Source organism: Thunnus albacares, chromosome 4, assembly GCF_914725855.1.
Source record: "Thunnus albacares chromosome 4, fThuAlb1.1, whole genome shotgun sequence".
Lineage (NCBI taxonomy): Eukaryota > Metazoa > Chordata > Actinopteri > Scombriformes > Scombridae > Thunnus > Thunnus albacares.
Genome location: NC_058109.1, coordinates 21783291 through 21803561, shown reverse-complemented (window position 1 = coordinate 21803561; position 20271 = coordinate 21783291). Strand labels below are relative to the sequence as shown.

General features: G+C 38.9%; 5 protein-coding genes across 12 annotated transcripts in view; 2 read left to right on the top strand and 3 right to left on the bottom strand.

The window, feature by feature from the left end:
* Positions 1–3576, bottom strand: part of scn8ab (sodium channel, voltage gated, type VIII, alpha subunit b) — a 55112-nt gene extending 51536 nt beyond the window's left edge. For 4 of the 5 annotated variants that reach the window (XM_044348077.1, XM_044348082.1, XM_044348076.1 and 1 more), the window contains exon 1: positions 3385–3576. The gene's annotated coding sequence lies outside the window, so the exon portion shown is untranslated. Of the gene's footprint in view, positions 1–253; positions 408–3384 lie in introns of those variants that run through there. The other variant, XM_044348080.1, reaches the window with a different exon arrangement.
* Positions 3577–4007: 431 nt separating this feature from the next.
* On the top strand, positions 4008–6056 carry LOC122980264 (methyltransferase-like protein 7A). Its single transcript, XM_044348090.1, has 2 exons — positions 4008–4582; positions 5363–6056. The coding sequence occupies exons 1-2, from the start codon at positions 4088–4090 to the stop codon at positions 5594–5596; spliced, it is 729 nt and encodes a 242-aa protein (XP_044204025.1). The 5' UTR covers positions 4008–4087; the 3' UTR covers positions 5597–6056.
* Positions 6057–6140: 84 nt separating this feature from the next.
* On the top strand, positions 6141–8804 carry LOC122980263 (methyltransferase-like protein 7A). The gene is made up of 2 exons (XM_044348089.1): positions 6141–6836; positions 8256–8804. The coding sequence occupies exons 1-2, from the start codon at positions 6339–6341 to the stop codon at positions 8490–8492; spliced, it is 735 nt and encodes a 244-aa protein (XP_044204024.1). The 5' UTR covers positions 6141–6338; the 3' UTR covers positions 8493–8804.
* On the bottom strand, positions 8692–15335 carry atf1 (activating transcription factor 1). Of its 3 annotated transcripts, none has more exons than XM_044348085.1 (8): positions 15156–15335; positions 14180–14283; positions 12897–13019; positions 12645–12742; positions 12423–12556; positions 11296–11487; positions 10228–10381; positions 8692–9548 (listed from the first exon to the last, which is right to left on the bottom strand). In XM_044348085.1, exons 2-8 carry the CDS (start codon positions 14276–14278, stop codon positions 9404–9406), a joined length of 945 nt encoding a protein of 314 aa, XP_044204020.1. In that variant the 5' UTR covers positions 14279–14283; positions 15156–15335; the 3' UTR covers positions 8692–9403. The 3 variants fall into 3 exon arrangements, with proteins under 3 accessions (XP_044204020.1, XP_044204021.1, XP_044204022.1); XM_044348086.1 differs by lacking the exon at positions 15156–15335 and adding an exon at positions 14994–15080; XM_044348087.1 differs by lacking the exon at positions 14180–14283.
* A 1238-nt stretch (positions 15336–16573) lies between these two features.
* dip2bb (disco-interacting protein 2 homolog Bb) overlaps positions 16574–20271 on the bottom strand; it is a 40269-nt gene continuing 36571 nt past the window's right edge. For both annotated transcript variants that reach the window (XM_044349320.1, XM_044349321.1), the window contains one exon: positions 16574–19814. In XM_044349320.1, the coding sequence (XP_044205255.1) occupies positions 19562–19814 (253 nt within the window). In that variant the 3' untranslated portion in view covers positions 16574–19561. The remainder of the gene's footprint in view (positions 19815–20271) is intronic.

Below are 20271 nucleotides of genomic sequence, written 5' to 3'. Positions count from 1 at the left end.
TCCATCCACGTCGCATCACAAAATCCACGTTACCCCCCTTTTTTAAAAACATCACATTTTCCCCACTTCTAACTGGTGCCTCGCATACATGTTTGTCCATGTACTGGCAAGGAGCCCTCCACAGACGCTAGGAAAAGATGCTGAGAGAGGGACCGCTCTGCGGCACTGGGATGCAGTCAGTCGACAAAGTGGGACTGCGAGCCATCCACCGACAAAAATATCAGGCAAAGCAGAAAACATATTGTCTACTTACTTTTTCTCGCATTAACAGAAATCCAGACAGCTGTCACTGAACTGCAGATGTAGGAAAGAGTCGGGAGTAACTGCGGCTGTCGCCATATTGTTGCTTCTATCTTCCTTCCCAGTGCGTGCGGCTACCCTGCATAATTGATGACTCTCAGCAAATTGTTAGGGAGTGTCGGTAAATGCCTTCAGTTTCAATAACGGACAAGAGACCGCAGCACCGTAAGCAAAAAAAGAGGGGGGGTGGGGTGGGGGGGGACACTGTTCATGTAACAGCAGTCATTGACATTCGGGTTATTGGCAACATAGCTACGTTTATTTTGATCTCTTGTGTACGTGGCTCCTGAAATTACAGTTTGATAAGAAATTTGGGCCATTTTACACCAAAATTCATCCTGAGGTTTTTTTTTAATGTTTATTTAGCATACAAACAAATGAAGAAGTTGTGTTGCTTATTCTTGAGTAAAAAAAAATCTAGTTAGAATGGACCTACAAGTCAATAATTTATCAATGTGTGACTTTTAAGCTACCAGTGGCAAACATAATTCTTTCATAAAAAGTTTCACCATGTTAAACTACAGTATATTTATATGGCCTTAACTCTATTTGTTGCACATATATTTTTTGTTTTAAATATAAGCATATAGGCCATTTTCATAAAAGAAATATTGACTTGTCATAGTAGAAAAACCACAGTAGCATTAATGATGGCTCTGTTGTGTTCAAGTGTCCCAGGAAGCCATGACAGTGTGACAGTGGGCCAATATGCATAAAACCAGGACCCTGAAACCACAGCGGCTAAATGGAATTCAGCCATCATTCATCATGTGAAAACGATCCACATTGCACAACCCAGGTTTAAAATTCTGAGCCCAGTTCTGTTAAAGTTCAATCTGACTTTCATTAAATATAGTAAGAAATCAAACTGTGACACAGGCAAAATGCATAAAGATCACACTGTGATTCCAAAGATGTTGGTTATTTAATGGTTCGCAGTTGGCTAAATTGTACTGTATGGAGCCGTCGCAATTCTACAAACAACTTGAACTTCTGACCAGTTTCTGGTTCTAGCTAAAGAAATATTAGTGCTTCCACATACAGTGGCACCAATGAGCTTCAACGATTAGTCGATTAATCAATTGGCAGAATATGAATCGTATAATATTTTGATAATCGATTAGTCACTGTAGTCATTTAAGCAAAAATGCTAAAAAAAAAAAAAAAATGCTGGTTTTAGCTCCTTAAATGTGATGATTTCATGCTTTTCTTTGTCATACATGATAGTAAAATGAATATCTTTGGGTTTTGGACTGTGGGTCAAACAAAACAAGACGTCACCTTTGACTCTGGAAAATGATAATGGTCGTTCTCACTATTTTCTGCCATTTTATTGATCAAGAAGGAAAAAAATAATAGGCAGATTAATCAATAATGAAAATAATCGTTAGTTGCAGCCCTCGTTGTAACAGTCATTATTCCAAGCTGAAGTAAAATCTATGAGCAGTTTAGTGGTGAGGAAGTATAAGCAGTATCTGACACTGCACCTTTATGACTTAGGTTTCAAACCTTACTTTAATTCATACAGCTCACTCTATTTCATGGTGTCTTAGACAGACAATAAAGAATTGTACATGGATCAATCAGCATACTGGTTTGTTTAGACTTGTTTAGACTGCTCACATTCAATTACTGAAAGAGAATCACTACCAGTATACTGAACCTTAGTCTAGAGCCTTCACCCTTCAAAATAGAGTGTTGGGGGATTTTATACAGGAAGTGTTTTGAATATGACCCAACAATGTCTCTATCTGGTGGAACTTTGGAGAACTGCATACATTTTCATTTCTCAAGTGACTTTTCAGTGCAGCATTTCAGTGTATTTCAAATTTGTGAGCATGGGAAATACTTAATAATGCAACCCTAAACCTATTCCCATTAAATCCTGTACATAGTGTGCTGTAGAAGGGAGAAAGCTATGTCAGACTTGAAGTCAGACTATACCTATAGACTATGGCTGGAGATTGTGTTGGGATCACCCAGGAGGATCTAGGGAGAAGGGCTTCAAAGCTACTTTGCAGAATATTGCACTGCTACGACATGGACACAGATACAGAAGACTGGTCTGTAACATGATTAGGTTGGTACAGTATGAATACTGTGCAGTCAAGTAGTAGCAGAACAGTGACACTTTTTGTTGTTTTGGCTCTGTATTCCAGCACATTGTATTTGAAAAGAAACAATGACTATGAAGTAAGTAGTCCTTGAATTGAGATTGTTTTGTCAACTGCTGTTTCCAAGGTCAAAAAGTAACTATCAAACTCAACTTTTGGACAAGAAGCCCTAGAAGTGCTCAGAATCATCTACAGACCATGACAACTGAACAAGCTTAATTTGTTGATGAAGACCGTGTTATGCGGTGGAAAGCTCCAGAACATGCATTTGAGTGCACCTTGAGTTGAGATTGTTTTGTCAAATGACTATGAGGGATAAATGTTAACTTTAAGCTTCCATTTGAAAGTGTCATTATTCATATCAGAGGAACAATGCAGTAATCATACCCTGTTTTTTTAGACGTAGTCCCTCAAATTTAGGTAGGCAGTGCAACTGACTTGAAAGATCAAGAACATTTCACTTTTTTTGGCCCTTAAAAACCTTTGGCCCAGTAATGAGCTTCACTGGCCTAAAAATGGATGACTTCGGTATTTTTAAAAAAGAATTACAAGTTCTACACTGTTCACCAAAAAAGTATGCGAACACCCTCAATACTTTATTAAATGGATTAAATGACTACGTGTAATCTGTAATGGTTTGCTTGCAATGACAAACACACCAAGAATTATCGCCAAATTCTTCAGCTCTGTGGGCCATTACAGCCACTTTTAGGTCAATGTTTTGTTACAGAAGCCCGCAAATTTTCTGTTTGGTTCAGTCTTGCAGCTCTTGTCGATCCCATTTCTAGCAGCAGCAGCGAGCAGCTGTTTTCAGCAAAACAAAAAGAACCACATCACGGACAAACAAAGTAAGCAACTATAGCTAGTGAAAAACAGTCAAACAGCTTTTTCAAGACCCCGGAGGTGATGTCAAGACTATGGCATAACAATTTTTGTCTGAGAAATGTATATATCCATGTTGTGGACTCACAGTTTGGTTTGAGGTTTGAAGTTTAAAGCCTTGAGTTTGGCATTTTGACCGTCGCCATCTTGGATTTTTGGAGCCAGGACCAACGACCATATTTGGACGTGAGGGTGGCGCTGACTGTAGCGCTAGCTGCTAGCTTGGTGAAGAAGACTTGAAACTAGCGATTGATGCCATAAACTCATTAGGAAAGTGTTAGTAAATCAAGTGAGAAGCAGGGTCATTTTCCCAGAGACTTCCATACAATCGGACTCTTTAGAGCCAGTGGAGTCGCCCCCTGCTGGCCACCAGAGAGAATGCAGGTTTAAGTCAGCAGGTCTCAGACCCGGACATAGATGTATTACAAGAGCTCTTACAATACATCCATGGACCGGAGTTGCCCGCTTGGCTTAAGCAAGTATATCTCTAAGAGTTTGCAGTTTCGTCCAGTTTCCAACAACAGCTGAATCCCGTTAGTTGGCGTTAGAAGGGATTACAACGGTAACGTTAAAATGTAGCATAATAGTAACGTTACTATCATTTAGGCGTACGTACCGCTGATCGCTGGCATTTAGATATAGCGTCACAATGTTTACATCGTTACGTTTATACATGTCGACATTTATTTTGATTTGTTAACCGGATATCCTGTGTCGCCCAACTCCTCGTGATAGTTTGTTGTCGACACTGCTGGTAGCTGCATCCCCGCTGCACAGGACACCGACACGTAATGGCTTTTCTAATGAGATTATGCATGTTAGTCGTCAATGTGTTGTGCTTACCCCTTCATGTGCTCGAAGCCGTCGGCCTGTACAAAATATACAAACGCGTCTTCCCACTATGTGTGTATCGGATATCTGTTAACTACAATAAGAAAATGTATGATAAGAAGAGGGAGCTGTTTCTGACTCTCCCAGAGTTCAACAAGGCCGGTGGCCAGATGACGATTTTGGAAATTGGTTGCGGCTCTGGCACAAATTTTGGGTTTTATCCACCCGGTTGTAAGGTGATCTGCACAGACCCGAACCCTCATTTCCAGAAATATCTGAAGAAAAGCATGGGCGAAAATGACCACCTCACATATGAGAGGTTTGTGGTGGCATCGGGAGAGGACATGGGGTCGGTTGAGGACGAATCGGTAGACGTTGTGGTCTGCACCCTGGTGCTCTGCTCTGTCAACAACATACCGCAAACTCTGCGGGAGGCGCACCGCATACTGAGGCCAGTAAGTCGTCTGTTACTACTGAGAGAAATTCAGTGAAAACGCTACTAAACTGCAAACATACCTTATAAAAATGCAGATTTACCACCACAAAAATACATTTTTACACCGCAGTCTGCATAGATAACACTGTTCTTATAATGGCTTCATTGGACTGCAACTTCTGGGTTAATGTTTAACCATTCACTGTAGTATTGCATAGAACTTTACTGGAGTAGGAGATTAGGTGTGTGTGTTTGTGTAAATATAAAACCGAAAACATGGAATGAAAATCCATGAATATGGAATTGATGTCCAAGATATATACCGGACAATAAGAATCAAGAAATTCCAGTATAGAGATGTGAACGATATTTTTCTGGTATTTTAAAGACTTTCGCCATTATAGTTTGTCCACCAGTGAGGACAAACTATAATTGATAACATGTGTTCATATCTTGTTTTGAATTAAAGACATTTATCATTTATCTTTGTTTATGTTATGTATTTACGTATATTATCATTTTTTTAAAACTCTCAAATATTTGTATTGGAATAAACGTCCAGAATGTGCCAAAAGATGATGCCAGTGTGGCTTATCATCAGGTTTGAGTACAATCAGTATGTTTCATTCCATGATACTCAGGACTTTCATTCACCATGATCAAGTTTTATTCATTATTGTCAAACTTTCAGAAAAGTAGCCTATGGAAACCCAGAAAACTAACAAATATGCACCAGGTGCAATTGATACATTTTGAAATCTGCGTGGACAAATACACATAACAAATATTGGCTTTGCAGGGTGGCGCCTTCTATTTCATAGAGCACGTTGTTGCAGACCCCTCCTCTTGGGCGTACTTCTTCCAGCATGTCCTCCAGCCGGCGTGGTACTACTTTGGCGACGGATGCGAGGTCACCCGGGCAACATGGAAACATCTGGAGGCAGCTGGATTCTCTGACCTCAAACTAAGACACATCGAAGCGCCGCTCTTCTTCGTGATCAAACCGCACATCATAGGGTATGCTGTGAAATAGATTGTGTCCTGGTTGGCTTTGTAGTAATCTCGCCTCACAGGGTGTGTAAACACGCCAAGCACAAAATGCCTCTCCTCCTCTCCTGTCTGATATGATTGATCACCAGTAATCCAGATAACACTAGGCAATTTGGCTTTTTTATTTTTGTATTAAAAAGAAACTGCTCGTGTTTTTTTTAAGACAATTAATGCGTTGAATGAAAATTTTACATAGACAGCACACAATAAACACTAATTTTGTATACCGTTTAAGTGCCAAATATAGTCAATCTTGATGTCTGTTTGATTTTATATCCCACAGTCCTCATCTCCAAGTTGCTTGCTGATGAATTAACATAACACTACCATAGAGAACTAATGTATGTTAGTGCTTATCTGTCTGCTACTCGGTGTGGCCCGTTTGTATCTTCCACATGTCAACTGTAACATTAAAAATAAAATAAAATAAATTGCTGTGATTATGCTGATTGTGTTGTGTCTTAATAATGATTGAAGAATTTAACCTGTTACAGGAGTCTTTTCTCTTATGAAACAAGGAATGAGATGAGATGGGCAGGAAAAGGAAACTGATTTTGGGGGGATTTTTGTGTTGATTTGGTACTTTTCTTTCCCCCTTTGATGTGGACCATCAGTCCATTTGCGCCATCGTGTGTTCAAAGTGCAACATGGGCATCGTCACCCAGGTATTAGTGTGTAATCTTTTGATCTTCTCAAGTCTCCTGTCTAGATAAGCTCAGTCCAACATGAAGTCTTGTCTCATGAAATTATGCAGATTCCTTTGCAAACTCTTGACTTTGCCCTTACATCTCATGGGGATCATAGGCTTTTACGGTATGTACAAACGTTTTTTTCCGCTGCTTGCCTACAATATAACCTTTTCGTACAACGACAAAATGCACAAAATGAAGAGAGAGCTTTTCCGAAACATGTGCAAGTTTGCAAACACCGACGGCACACTTCGCCTGCTGGAGATCGGCTGCGGCAGCGGGGCGAACTTCCAGTTCTACCCGTACGGCTGCACGGTGGTCTGCACTGACCCCAACCCACACTTCGAGAAGTACCTCCGGATGAGCATGGAGGCAAACAAGCATCTGACTTATGATGAGTTTATAGTTGTCTCAGGGGAGGACATGAAGGAGGTAAAGGACGAGTCTGTGGACGTTGTTGTCTGCACCTTGGTGCTCTGTTCGGTCAACAGTGTTCACCAGGTGCTGCAGGAGGTCCGACGGATCCTCAAAACAGTGAGTCTAAGTGCGGCCTTCATGTGCTGTAGGAAATATTTGATTTATGACTCCACGCACATGAATGATAAAGTGGTGGGCTATATGAGAATAGCTGGATTAACCTGTTTGGGGTCTCCTGGGTACTAAACATCTTTATTTATAGCCTATTTAATAAACCCAACCTCCCTCACTTCCCTTTTATTATTTAACATTAAGCTTTATGTATTCAGGAAATCTCTTTGAGATCAGGATCTCTTTTGCAAGAGAGACCTGAGAACAGGTTACATATACACAGGATCACAATAAGACGGTTCATTCACATCACAATCCCAAAACAATCATGGCACACACTAACAGACACACTACTTAAAGCAGTCACAAACAAAATGAATGTCAGCTTGTAAAACTAAAAAAAAAAAGTCCCTCAGAGGAACAAGTGTCTTACAAACTGTATGTATTCTGTTGCCTCCAAGTTCCCACTAAGTACAAATGTGAAGTACCATAAGGCCCCAGGTTTTGTGTGTGTTAATTAGTTCGTGGAATAGGAATATGCACCATGTGGGCACAATATGGACTAAAATAATAACAATGTTGAAACTAAATTTTAACAAGACAGGACACAAGATTAATGCAGGACCCACCTTAGCTGATATTGCACGTAAGTGGTACAAACCTCCAAACAAACTTACAATTTATCCTGCTTCCAAAAGCCAGTTGACCTGTGGTTAAGCTGGGGGGCTTCTCTAGTTGTTGATACTGATGACTTGAAACCAAAAAACATTTCTTGGGCTGTCTGAAAAGTACAGATTAGGGCTGACCTTCACACTGAATTCAAGAGACACACAGTCTGTTGCACACAATATCTTGAAAGCCACTAAACTGGAGAAAGATACGTGTTATTCTTCTATTCTGGTGTTTTTCTACATTACACAAATGGGCCTGCGTTGGACTTTGGGATGATGTACAATGTTTGTTTTAATTGACTTGCCAAAATTTAGCATCATTTGAGTGGAATGAGTGCCTCTCCATGACTATCTACATTTATAGTACATATACATGTTACAATAGCTGATAATGCAGTTTTAAGATTGTGAGTGGTTAGGCTTTGCAAATGGGCATCATTAGAGTTAAACTGGCGTGGTTAATAGATCAGAGTCTGTAATTTAGCTTTATATAGAGATATTATAGATATATAGATCTCGTCATGTTATAATTACACAAATGCTCATTTCATGAAATGATGATACTGAACAGCATGGACACCAATTTTTCTACTTTTTGTTTGTTTGTTTACATGTCAGTTATCCCTTCCACCTGCTTCAATTTCTGTGTGAGAGTTTTGTCCAGTAACAGCCAGGAAGTAAAGTGAACAGTGTAATAGAACCAGATTTGATTAAAATCATGTAATAATCTGTTTTTATTGTCTCTCTCTGGCAGGGTGGAGCCTTCTACTTCATGGAGCATGTTGTGTCAGGTCCATCCTCCTGGACTTATTTCTTCCAGCATGTGCTCGAGCCTCTCTGGTACTATCTTGGAGACGGATGCTCGATAACCAGAGCGACATGGAAAGATCTTGAGGCGGCTGGTTTCTCTGAACTTCACCTAAAACACTTTGAGGCTCCAGAGGTCACTTCAATGATAAGACCACACATCATGGGATATTCCATTAAATGACTGCAGGGGACAATCAGCAGACTTCAAGTTGCCCCTTGCAGGCTCCACAAATATTTTATCTTAACCCGCCCACCTGTAATATATAAAATAGCCAGAGGGCAAATAAAACACTGCATGAGACACAAAACACATAGGTGTATGGGATCTGCTCATCCTTCTATTTATACTTGACAAAAATACTTCAGCCATACTGCATATATTGAGTGAAAATATATTTATTTACTTACAGAATCAGCAACATTTCATACACTGTTTGTTCTTCTTCCCCGCCCCTCCCAAGATGTACATAATAAATATTACCTGGACACTGTGCTTTTTCCCTGATTGTCTAAGTAACTGCCAAGAAACAACCAAATAAACCATACTCATTGTCATCTTTTCTATTACCCTTTATATTCCATTGCACAAAAATAAGGAATGACAATTGTAACATCTCCTTACGGGGAAATAAGGGGAATTGCTGGTTCACAAAATAAACAGGAATTATGTCTGTGTAGTAATCATACAGTCAAAATTCTGAAGATGCTGTTAGAAGATTAAAAAAAAAAAAAAAAAACTCCAACAGCAACATTTGTAGAAACACAAGAAAAAAAAAAGGAAAGGGACACATTTAGAAATTGAGATTTAAAGCTCACAATTTCAAACCTCCCATCATTAAAAATGTACACAACTATAAATGTTATAGCATTAGCAAATTTAAAAAAACAGTAGGTGGAAAAATGGCCAATTTCTTTTTTTTATTTATAGATATATTTCACTGCCATCACAAGTCACTTTTATATCAAACAGAGTAAAAAATCTGGAGGATCTCAGCCTGAAATGAAGTGTTCCCGGAAACCCTGTTATGTCCAAAAGGCTGAACTGTGCTGCTGCCATACTACGACTCAATCTTCCAGCTCTATTCAAACAGGTTATCCTGTTTTAACGCAATAAAGGTCCTTTAATGTTTTGAGTTCCTCAATCAGGGTCTTGTTTTGGTTCTCAAGAACAGCTACGCGGTTTTCCAGACATTTAACATATTCCTTTTTCTTCCGCCGACATTCACGGGCTGCCTCTCTGAGGGAGGGGACAAAAGTACAGTCAGTCCAACTGAAAGATTATGCAACCAGTGCACCAGTATACCACAATGTAAACTTTGTCACTATTGTGACATAAAATTACATGATAGTGGATTTTCTCCCTATCACCCACCCCTAGTTACTCACCTGACAAAAACTACAGTCATAACAATATCATATGTGCAAGTAATAAAAATAATCACTAACAAATACAAACTGTTGCTGGGCTCAACAAAACTCCAACAATGGAGTCACTGCGTCCTGCACTAAATCTTGTTTACCGTAACCTGTTTGTTTCTCATGCAATAGTCCTCCTGTGCATTGTTCAAAACTACAGAGAGCTCTGCAAGTTGTGATTCTATGACCTTTAACAAACTAATGAATGACCTCTGAATCTATCAAACAACAGTGTTCTATATTTTGAGCTTTTTAAGTCTGACAAAACAATTCACAACTGTCCAACAAAAGTTTGAACCAGGATATGAATATCAGAAGATATTTATTTCTCAAGTGGGAAGCAGAACATGCATCATTCATCACTATAGAAATTAGAGGAGCATTAATTACAATCAATACATTGTTCTTCTTTTCTGCATCTGTCTGAAAATGATTTCCTCTGTCCACAATGTTTGGGAGACTTTTACTGTCCAAAAGCCAGAAATAAATTGTACATTTACCTGTTTTTTGCAAGCCTGATTTCCCTCTTCATTGTTGGATCATCACTTTTGCCCTGAGATAGTCCCACAGGAGAGGTCATCACTACGGCCTGAGGCAGCGAGCTGGATGTGGGCGCTGTGCGGATCTGGTATGTTTGCACCTCTCCTCCTGCACCTGAGAGAAACACCACAGTCGAAAGATGACAACAGGAATCATCAAAGCCTGTCTACACAGCGTGCACCACTAGTGAAGTTTAGACAGTAACTATTTCCCCGCATAAAATGAGGACCCTTCAGAAATGTTATTTCACACAAGCACAAGATATTTTTAAGTGAAGATTAACATGTGGTTCCTCTGTTAGTAGCTTAGTAATATCTTCATGTGAGAACGTCTTAATCCTACTTTCTAACCATCTCAAATCAAATCATACTGTTGGAAGTAAGGCATCTTAAAGCCACTTTCCAACCACAGTACCACTGCTGGAAAAAGACAAGAAGTTGTGCTGATGTAGACTTTTTACTACAGGTACCATTGAGCAGATGAAGTATGAAGTCTAGTTTGGAGGCTTACAGACACAGAGACACCACATGGCAGTTTATTCTTCTTTGCAGCAGGATTTTAACACTCTGGAAATTTCTGCACTTGCACAACACATGTTGGTGTGTTGCAAGATGAAACTGAGCCATAATCAACTTTTTTTGCTGTATGACCTAGTTTGTTTTTCCTTATCGGAGCACTCCAACTGAAATAAATATGGTGATCGTATTTCTGACACAGTGCTATTGTCTGCATGAATGTTTGACACTTCTTGTATCTGCCCAGCCACCAAATTGTGTTCCTACACAAATCCTACACGAAAATGTGAGTATACATAAACAAATTATGATTATGATTATGATTATGATTATTATTATTATTATTGTTACTATCATTAAGCTTTATTTATTTAGGAAATCTCATTAAGATCAAGATCTCTTTTACAAGAGAGACCTGAGAGCAGGTTACATATACACAGGATTACAATAAGATTCTATAATTAACTTAAAAATGTGGGGACATTTTATTAGAATATGCCATGGTTTGCTCACCTTGTACAACAACCTGGTTGCTTGGCACCAGTATCTGCTGTCCGTCAGGGGTCTGGGCATACTGAAGGATGGTGGTGCTTTGCTGGGCTCCACCAGAGTTGGCCATAGTAACAGCCTGCAGTCCCTGCAGTCCCTGAAGGGCTTCGGACCCTGGACTTGCCAGCTGGATTGCGCCATTAGCGGCTATGGTAACTAGAATAATCACAAAGATGGTGTCAGATTTGGGTAAGGCACAAAGTAAAAATCTCATTCCAGCTAGATAGGTTAACATTCTCTCTTTTTTCAATAGATTTTTAAAAATCACTGACTTTATGGGAACTTGGCCCAGTAGGCACTTTGGCCAATAGCTGGTAAGAAGTTAGGTTTCTGCTGGGCAGCACTGTCTCATGAGAATACCAACACTAAGGCCGTATTCAGACCAAATCAGGTGGCGTGGTGTACAGCTACAGGGTTGAGCAGAGGTGTGCTTATTTGTGCTATAGAATGTAACCGCTGTGAAACAATCAGAAAATAATATTTTATTGATCTGACTCACGGGCTTTCTCGATACCACCACTCCCTCTCTTCATTCACTCTCTAGCTCACTCAACCACAGCTTCTCTCTCTCTCTCTCATCTTTTTTAAAATGAGTTGGGAAGCCGAGAGAAAATTCTAACTTTAGTTTTAACGTTATCAAACAAAGAGAAATGTCCTCCCCTCCTCCTAGTAACATCTTTGTCCTCCCTCATGGCAGAGTGTACAGCTCTGATCAGTCTGATCTCCGGCTGTGATTGGCCACCGCAGCCTTCAGCCGCAGTGACGTCGGGTTGCGTTTCTCCAAAAGTTGACTCTGGCTCAACTTTGTGGCTCAAAATGCCCACAGGTGAAACACACTACCCCATTCAAATGAATGGGAGGACCAACATTTTCGCCACACCGCCTGATTTGGTCTGAATACAATATAAAGCATTCAGTAAAGAATCATTCATAACAATGATTATATACCAAATCAAGGTTAACTTTGCTGAAAACCAGACTGATGTTTTTTTTTCTGTGGTCAACAGATGTATAACATATAACAAGGAATTCTCTATTTCAAATGTCAACTGCTTTTTTATGCAAATACTACTGAAGGGAAAAGTTCATACTATACTGGCCGCTGCTGGTCTGGTAGATTGGGGTTGTGGGTACTGTAACACCTGTCACTCCTGTGGATGCCGGACTGTTATCCTTTCCCTCAATGTGTGTCACTTCCTCAGATGAAAGTTCATTTAGGATTTTTCTAAAAGGTGAGAATGGGATTGTCACTTGAAATACTTTTCATCACACAAAAGTTTTTGTTGTGTCTGTGCTTTTATTTCTTTTTTTACCTGTATGATGGCCGTCTCGCCAGTATCTCTCTGGTCTTTTGCGCTGCACTTCCACTGTCTGATGAGTCCTGTGAATCTTCACTATCTGAACACTGGGCCTTGAAAGTGGGAGGTGGATTAACAAAGTGCATATGAGCAATTGTATAAATGGCAGATTGTCAGTTTATAAAAATAAACTAAGGAGACATATGAAACAGAGTCTATCATTTATAATCAATAATTACAGTGCCAAGAAAAAAAAGGTGGTCTGACCTGTGTATTCTGCACCTGAGGGGACTGAATGACTGAGGACTGTGCAGACTGGATCACTCCTTGAACCTGAAACTGACCCCCTGGCAGCTGGACAACGGTCACAGGAGAACCACCCAGCGACATCTACAAAAATCCAAATCCAAATTCGAATCCACAAAATACAGTATATTTGTCATGACAATTGCCTTCCATCGTTATGTTTAATTAAGAAGCAACTTGAGATTTTACTCATATTCTCACCTCTCAAAACACTCAACACTCAGAGCTGGGTCAAGGGTGAATTTGCACTTTTTCCCCCCACTCACCCCTAGTGATGTCTGGCCATGAATATTATTTCAATTACATGTGGATTTTTGTTTGTGACAGACTTCACTGTTAACAGTTTACTATATCTTTGTTCTACTAAAAAACATCCCCTTAGTTATCCAGTATCAGTAATAGTAATAACACACTTTTTGCAAAGACAAGTTTCTGTTGAGATTTTTTAATGTCATTTTTCAATTGTTTGAGCAACACAATCACTATTCAATGATTTCCCTTTCCTTTTGTACCATCCAAAATGTTCTAGATGGATATCAGTAAGGATACGTGGAAATATATTTTGGGCAACCTGATCCTTTTAAATGTAGTTTAAGAAACTTCATCCAAATTGATACAATCTGGATCTTGTCACAGATATGTATATCTTCATTCAGTTGTATTTAGAGCAGTCACATGGAACATGTTGACATTTTGTTTTTACCAGCACCTGCTTTAAGTCTGTAAAAGTTGAAAACCAAGCTTATAATATGTCATAAACTTAGGCTGTGACTTCAAGTCTTGCCAATACAGACAGTTTGCCATAGTCAATATGAAACTTGGAAACACATCAACAAAGATTAAGTACAGATCCAGTAATCCCTTTCTTATTTCAAAAGTAAGTACATAAACTACTTCAAATGGTACTGTGTGAATGATGTTATACTGTTGAAGGTATGGATTCAGTTCCATTTGTCTTTCTCTAACTTTGCTCATCAGGGCTGACAAAATAAGAGGCATGGGGAAGCCTCTTAATTCATCATTATATATATTTACATGACTGTCCCATTGGAGCTATGTCAAATTTTAAACTGTATGAAAGAAAGAGTGAACAAAAACAAAAAACGTAACAATGAAGTGCTTTCTGTGAGCCATTTATAGCCATAGTGGGCCAGTTGTATTAGCACCTTAAGAGCTTAAGTGGTGATATATTGCATTGCTTATATAATATTTTAATAGCACAGTGAAAGTCTATTACTAATTACCTGTTGGGCTATCTGTGAGAACTGAGAGGTTGTGATGGTAGTGGGAATGGTCGTAGTCTGTGACTCTGTGCCATTGCTGCCCTGCTGTACTTCTTCCATAGTCACTGGGAATAAATAAATCAATGTTACCGTTTTATAATTGCTCTAGCTAATGTAAAACAACAACTGTAGTGGCGGGGTTGCCTGTCTGCCTGCTGGAGCCTGTATTCCGCTTTGGCCTGTACGCTTCATTTATACAATATTTGTTGATAGAATTAACAACTGTTCACAACCAGTGTGGCAATGATCAGAACGCTATCAAATCAGCTTTCTTACATTACCCAACTGTTTAATCTACCTTGGCATTATCGCTAAAGTTAAACTGATGAGTTCATGACAACTAAAAATCGACTTCCTCGTTAGTTCATTCGTGTTAGCCAATACAAGTAACCTGGAGTTACGGAACATAGCTAGGCCCGACAGACAGTCAATACTGCTAACTTTTTTCCCCTTGTAATTTAGCTAACTGGTGTTAATTGCACAATTTTATAAAGTGGAGTAACTCCGTCCCAAACAAACGTTTACAGCCGAAGTGTAAAGTTATCCTTTGAATCACAACTGCCAGAATGTTCGATCTCACAAATGTTAGCAATGCTAACGTTAGTTAACTGCAGCTAACGTTCAGTTAAACGGACGTTAACCAATTTAAACCGTTAAAAAACAGCCGTTTGGAAGCTTCGCGCGGTGCAAGTTTGGTTACTCTGGTTGACAGGATGGATGAGCTTTTGTCTCAATGAGCAAATATGTGTAACTCTGTCACTGGCACGCAAGTTACCGCGTCAATAGACGTCAGCGATACGGGGAGCCATTAAGCTAACTACACCTTCCCTTTTCGTAAAACGGCGAGGAGTTGACGGAGCAACAGCCGCCATTACCGCCACAGCAGAGCAGACAGCCAGAGGGGCACAAAATTACCGCTCAGGCAGCCAAAATTTACCTTTCAAAGGCCGCGTAACTGCTCTTGTTCACAGCGTGGACTTCGTGCAATTCGTGTATATACTTTGACACAAGAAATACTTGGAAAAGTTACTTAGCACCAACGGCTAACAGCTAAAAATACAAAGATGTCAGCTAAAAAAAAATAGCTGACCACTTTTTTTTTCCCAAAGGAAGTGGGCGGTGCTGACTGGCAAAGACGCATTACGTAATAGTGTCTTTGAGCTTTGTGATTGGTGAACAGAGTTCAAGCATCTGCTACATTCAAAAGTACAGAGTGGAAAAAGTTACAAGTGATACATTAAACATACACCATTATTTAAGAAAGTAAGGATACCTGCATTATTCCTACAGGATTTCTTCACAAATATTTCACATTTTCGTATTCCTGAGGGACTGTTTTTGTAAAGGCTGTACTTTAGTATTCATTGTATCCTACTTTATACTTTAACACATTTCACTGGGCTTCACACACAAATCATGTGGTTGTTTTATAAAATATCAGGAACAGTAAACAAAGCAGTTGAAATTAACTTTGCCTCAACCAGTTACAGCCTTAAAATGCTGCTTACACATTATTGCATCAGTAATAATAATCAAATAATGTAACACTGACATAATGAGTACTTTCGATGTGTAAAGCACATTTTGCTGCTAAAACCTCTGTACTTCTATATAAGAATAATCGTGAATACAGGACCAATACATGTAGTATTTTCACATTGCTAGATGGATTGAAAAAAGGTTGGGCCTGTAACCCTCTTGGATGTGGTGTCTTGAAACCATACCAGTACAATGTAATCTACAGTATTTTAGGACCATGCTGATGTTTTAACTCATTTACTACATTCATGTAGCATTAATTTCAGAATAGTATGAAAATAAATCAAATCAAATTTTAAACATTTGAAGCCCTGAAGTTGGGCTGCCTGTCTGAATTAGTTTTACAGTATTACTTTACAAAATGCTGGCCTTTTTGGCAAGCCATACACAGTGGTCTCAGAGCTTCCTCTGGTTCAATACACAAAAGCTTGGTTCAGAAATGTCGGCCAAGTTTAATTGAGCCAGCAGAGGAAGTCTTTGATGTTAATTTGAATTTGCCTATTTTGCAAAAAGACAACAAAAAAAGTTGTCCTGATCATTTTCCATCACTGCCAGTTACATAACGATGACAACAAAGAATAATTTGAAATTACAAAACTTATCAACCCCCTTTTATATCTAAACTGGCTGTTGGCAATGTCAGAATTATGTGCTGTTGAATCTTGGGAAACATCCTGTACAAGACTTCGAACACACCAACCTGAAAATGAAACACTGTGTTGAAACAGACATGTTATATGGCTACAACTGACAAACTTTATCCTGTCACACTATGAGGCATCATCGCTAAACTCATGAATATTAAGACACCTGAAATGATTAAATGCTTTTGTTTATTCCGTATTACTTTTACATAAAGTATAAAACAAAGTACAACAAACCAAAATAGAAAATAAGTGAGAAAAATGGGAAGGAGTGTATCACCTTGATTTCTTAACTATATGAGTTAAAATGTCTCCCTAGCATTAAAGATTCATCAGTGGATCACGCCCTCATGGACCAGTTTAGAATTCACCAAATAATTAATATACAACATATCAAGAGTGCATACACAAAATATCGATAGAACAACTGAAGAGAGATGAATACAGTCTTAAGTACACTACTGGTTAAATTTCATCAGTCTCCTGTTCATAGTTATTACAAAATGTATAAGCATCATGTATATTTCACCAGACTGTACAAGCTTTGAAATTAAATTGCACTGTCATTGGGATTGCATAGTGTTAGAACTCTGACGGAGAAAAAGAGCAGAAACCAAAGGAAGCCCTTGTTGACTTCCCAGCAAAGCAGGTAGATGGTAGATGGTTGTTAGTAATGCCTCTTTCTGCTCATTAGATTTGCAGGGTCTGCCTTAATTACAAGGAAATTCATTTGGACAAACGTCTACATTTTGTGGGTATTATTCACAGATTGCACCAAGGGACCACTTGGTCCATCCCTGTGTTAATATGAGTTTTGTTCCCTGAATATGCAATTTCATACATACGCTGTGTATCACTCTCCCACTTGTGCCTCATGATGAGATGTGTCTCAAGCTGATTTCTTCTTGTGCTCGGCTGAGTCATGCAAACATTCTGCTGCAAAAATTGGACGCAATGTTAAAACTAAGATGCAGTGCTATTTGTCTTTTTTCTAGTTGGACTTAATAACTGGGTGAAACCAAATGTCAAGCGTTATATTTCTTAAGTTATGAACACATTTAATGAAACATGAAATGGGGATAAATAAATCAATCACTCAAATGTTGAGTCCCCGCAGGTCCTGCTGTAGGTACCACCAGTGCAAAGTGCAGTAATTCAATAGGTAATATTCCTCTTTACCTCGAAATGATTAAACATCCCTCTAACTTTGTGTTTGGCATGACTGAATGTTGTAATGGGACAGATCTACGATTGCAAAAGTCTAAAAATGACAAAAAATTATTTACATGTTGACAGTAAGGGTTCATCACTGAAATACAATATAATCCAGTACAAAGAACCTATAAATTATGGCAAGGAGCACAAGAAAAGCACAAAATTGCAGGAAACCAAATACAATTTGCAAATACATGTTGATGCAAATTTTATCTAATTTTTTTTCTATTTTCTTACAAGTACTTTGCCAATCAAGGGTGTTTCAGATGTGGCTCAGCTTTGCCACCGCATCCACAAGTGCTTATAAATCCAGTGACTGAACACAGAACATAATCCAGATACATGATGACTTGCCGCTATGGACTACAGACTTACCAACAACAACTTTGTTGGAATTTAAAGTAATTTTTTTTTTTTTTTACAAAGTTCCACAAAGACAAAATACATTTAAAATCAACTTTGAGTGTGGAGAGGAAAAAGGAAAGGGCCAACTCTCAAACACTTGCTCTATTACGCAGTACAGAACTGAGAGGGGATATGACTGTGCAATACAAAGTACAATGGCAATAAAAATTAGATGAACAGTCATGGACCTTGTTTTTTTTTAAACATTTTTACAAAATAACCTGGTAGCCTGAAAACAGTCATGATATTGGTTTTAGTCTTCTCCTCACACATTTTTTAAATGTTTTTATGGCCTTCGGGAAACGTTCCTGGCATTAACTCCTCAAACGAGATTCCTCAGAATAAAATATAATCCTGAAACGTTAGTTATAATGCCTCACTGTTATAATAAAATAGACTTTTTTTTGAGAAAGTGCAACATTATATCTATCCTGATTAACAATGATTAATAGTTATTCATCTTTACCCTCCATTATACAACTAATATTCCACTTCAAAAGTACTGTCAAAGCTGTTAAATCTTATATACAATCCTCTCTCTGCTACTGTTATCATCTCCCAGCTTGGTTAACTCTCCATAAACCATCAACTGAGAGAGATGAATCAAGCATTTATACATTTATACAATTAAAAATATCTATACAGTAACATACAGTATCTAAAATACAAAGAGGCCTTTGTAGGTACAGTACAGAATATGGCCTCTTTCCTCTTTTATTTTGATCCCTTTGGATATCTGTCTGTCAGGATTTCCACTACTAATCAAAGCCAAAGGAAAATAAACAGCCATTAACAACAGATTAATTAAAATTTAAGATAGGAATGTATGGCTGAAGTTTTATAAGGCAGGAAATACAGTATATTAGGGCAACAAAGTTGTGAAAATCTATTTGGCTTCAATATCATGGGACAATATAAGCTATCTAAATAATGCACACAGACTGAGACTCACTACTAGTTTCACGTTTCGCTGTCTCATGCCCTCTATTTTTTTTTTTTATCCATGTTTGTGAGAAATGACAAGGGCTCGGCACATGCATTTGTGTGCGTCTGTTTGAAAGCTGCATGTAAAAAATATTTCAAGTTGTTGATTTAAGTGTAGTAGCTCTTGGAATCAGTGTAGACACAAAAGGGAAAATAGGTTTGTGGTAAGTACATAATAAGAAAATGTATTTTCACAGACATTAATATAGAATTGATTTCAAAAGTGGTCCTGTTTTATGTGTCGCTTCGCCCTTTCCCCAAAAAGTGCAACAAGGACTTTTTTTTTTCTTTGCTGTTTGCAGCAGAACCATCCTGGCAGGTCCCATTTGCAAAAATCTATCTATAAAACACAGTGAACAGCTCCAGAACATGGCAGGTCCAGTCACAGACATGCAGTGGCCAAGATATGCTGGTGTCACACAGGGCTGGGCGGCAGTACATGCTTTTTGCCTTGCACCATTTGCTAAGCCAGTAGCAGAATAGAGAGCCGGGATGATGGTGCAAAAGCATCCAGACTGTGGATAATGGCTTAACAAGCCCAGACCACCACAGCCCCTCACATATTGTAAGCAACATAGATGGGATCCAGCTGGTCAGCGAGGAAAGAGTCCCGAAGATGCATGCGTTGCTTCTCTCCCCTGGAGTTGATGGGTATAACGCCAGGGTCCACAATGACCACCACACCCACAATGAGGTGGTGCTCCTCCAGGACTACGTTGGTTATCAGAGGCACCAGGTCCAGTGCATCCTGCTCTGAACCACACAACTCCGACACCACCACCAGCAGGTTGGTCCACGTAAACACAGCACTGCAAGGGTCAAGAATAAGGTATGACATTTAACCAAAAATCAATGTTAAGATGATTCTCCATTACTTCAGTATGTGGTCACTTAATTTGAGTTTCAGTAAAAGGTATCACATTACACAGGTATTATCATTTACACATCTTTCAGTTTCCCTCATCTGTGAAACAGACTTTTGCTGACAAACTCTGCACATACATCATTTTGCACAGTGAAGTTCAAATATCCAAGAGAACAGTAAGTATAATCTCTATAAACACATATCTGCATATGAATGCAGAATCTGTAGGCAACGGGACAAGATTTTGGTACCAGAAGTGTTCTGGTTTCCGTTTATGGTCCGGTTGTAGTCCAAGTAGTTTTAACCAATCACATTTGAGCAGACTTTGGTTGCATGCAGGTAAAGAGTCTGTGCAAAAGAGGTGGAACACATTGGCTGAAATGCAATCGCAGAAACCATCG

Bases quoted from the DNA above. Each gene is read 5' to 3' on its own strand.
- atf1 (XM_044348085.1), bottom strand. From the start codon at position 14,278: ATGGAAGAAGTACAGCAGGGCAGCAATGGCACAGAGTCACAGACTACG. The intron at 12,557-12,644 runs GTAAAAAAAGAA...CTCACCTTTTAG, and splicing joins GCGAGACGGCCATCATACAG to AAAAATCCTAAATGAACTTT. The intron at 10,382-11,295 runs GTGAGCAAACCA...TGTTTCTCTCAG, and splicing joins CAACCAGGTTGTTGTACAAG to GTGCAGGAGGAGAGGTGCAA.
- LOC122980263 (XM_044348089.1), top strand. From the start codon at position 6,339: ATGAAGTCTTGTCTCATGAAATTATGCAGATTCCTTTGCAAACTCTTG. The intron at 6,837-8,255 runs GTGAGTCTAAGT...TCTCTCTGGCAG, and splicing joins TCCGACGGATCCTCAAAACA to GGTGGAGCCTTCTACTTCAT.
- LOC122980264 (XM_044348090.1), top strand. From the start codon at position 4,088: ATGGCTTTTCTAATGAGATTATGCATGTTAGTCGTCAATGTGTTGTGC. The intron at 4,583-5,362 runs GTAAGTCGTCTG...TTGGCTTTGCAG, and splicing joins CGCACCGCATACTGAGGCCA to GGTGGCGCCTTCTATTTCAT.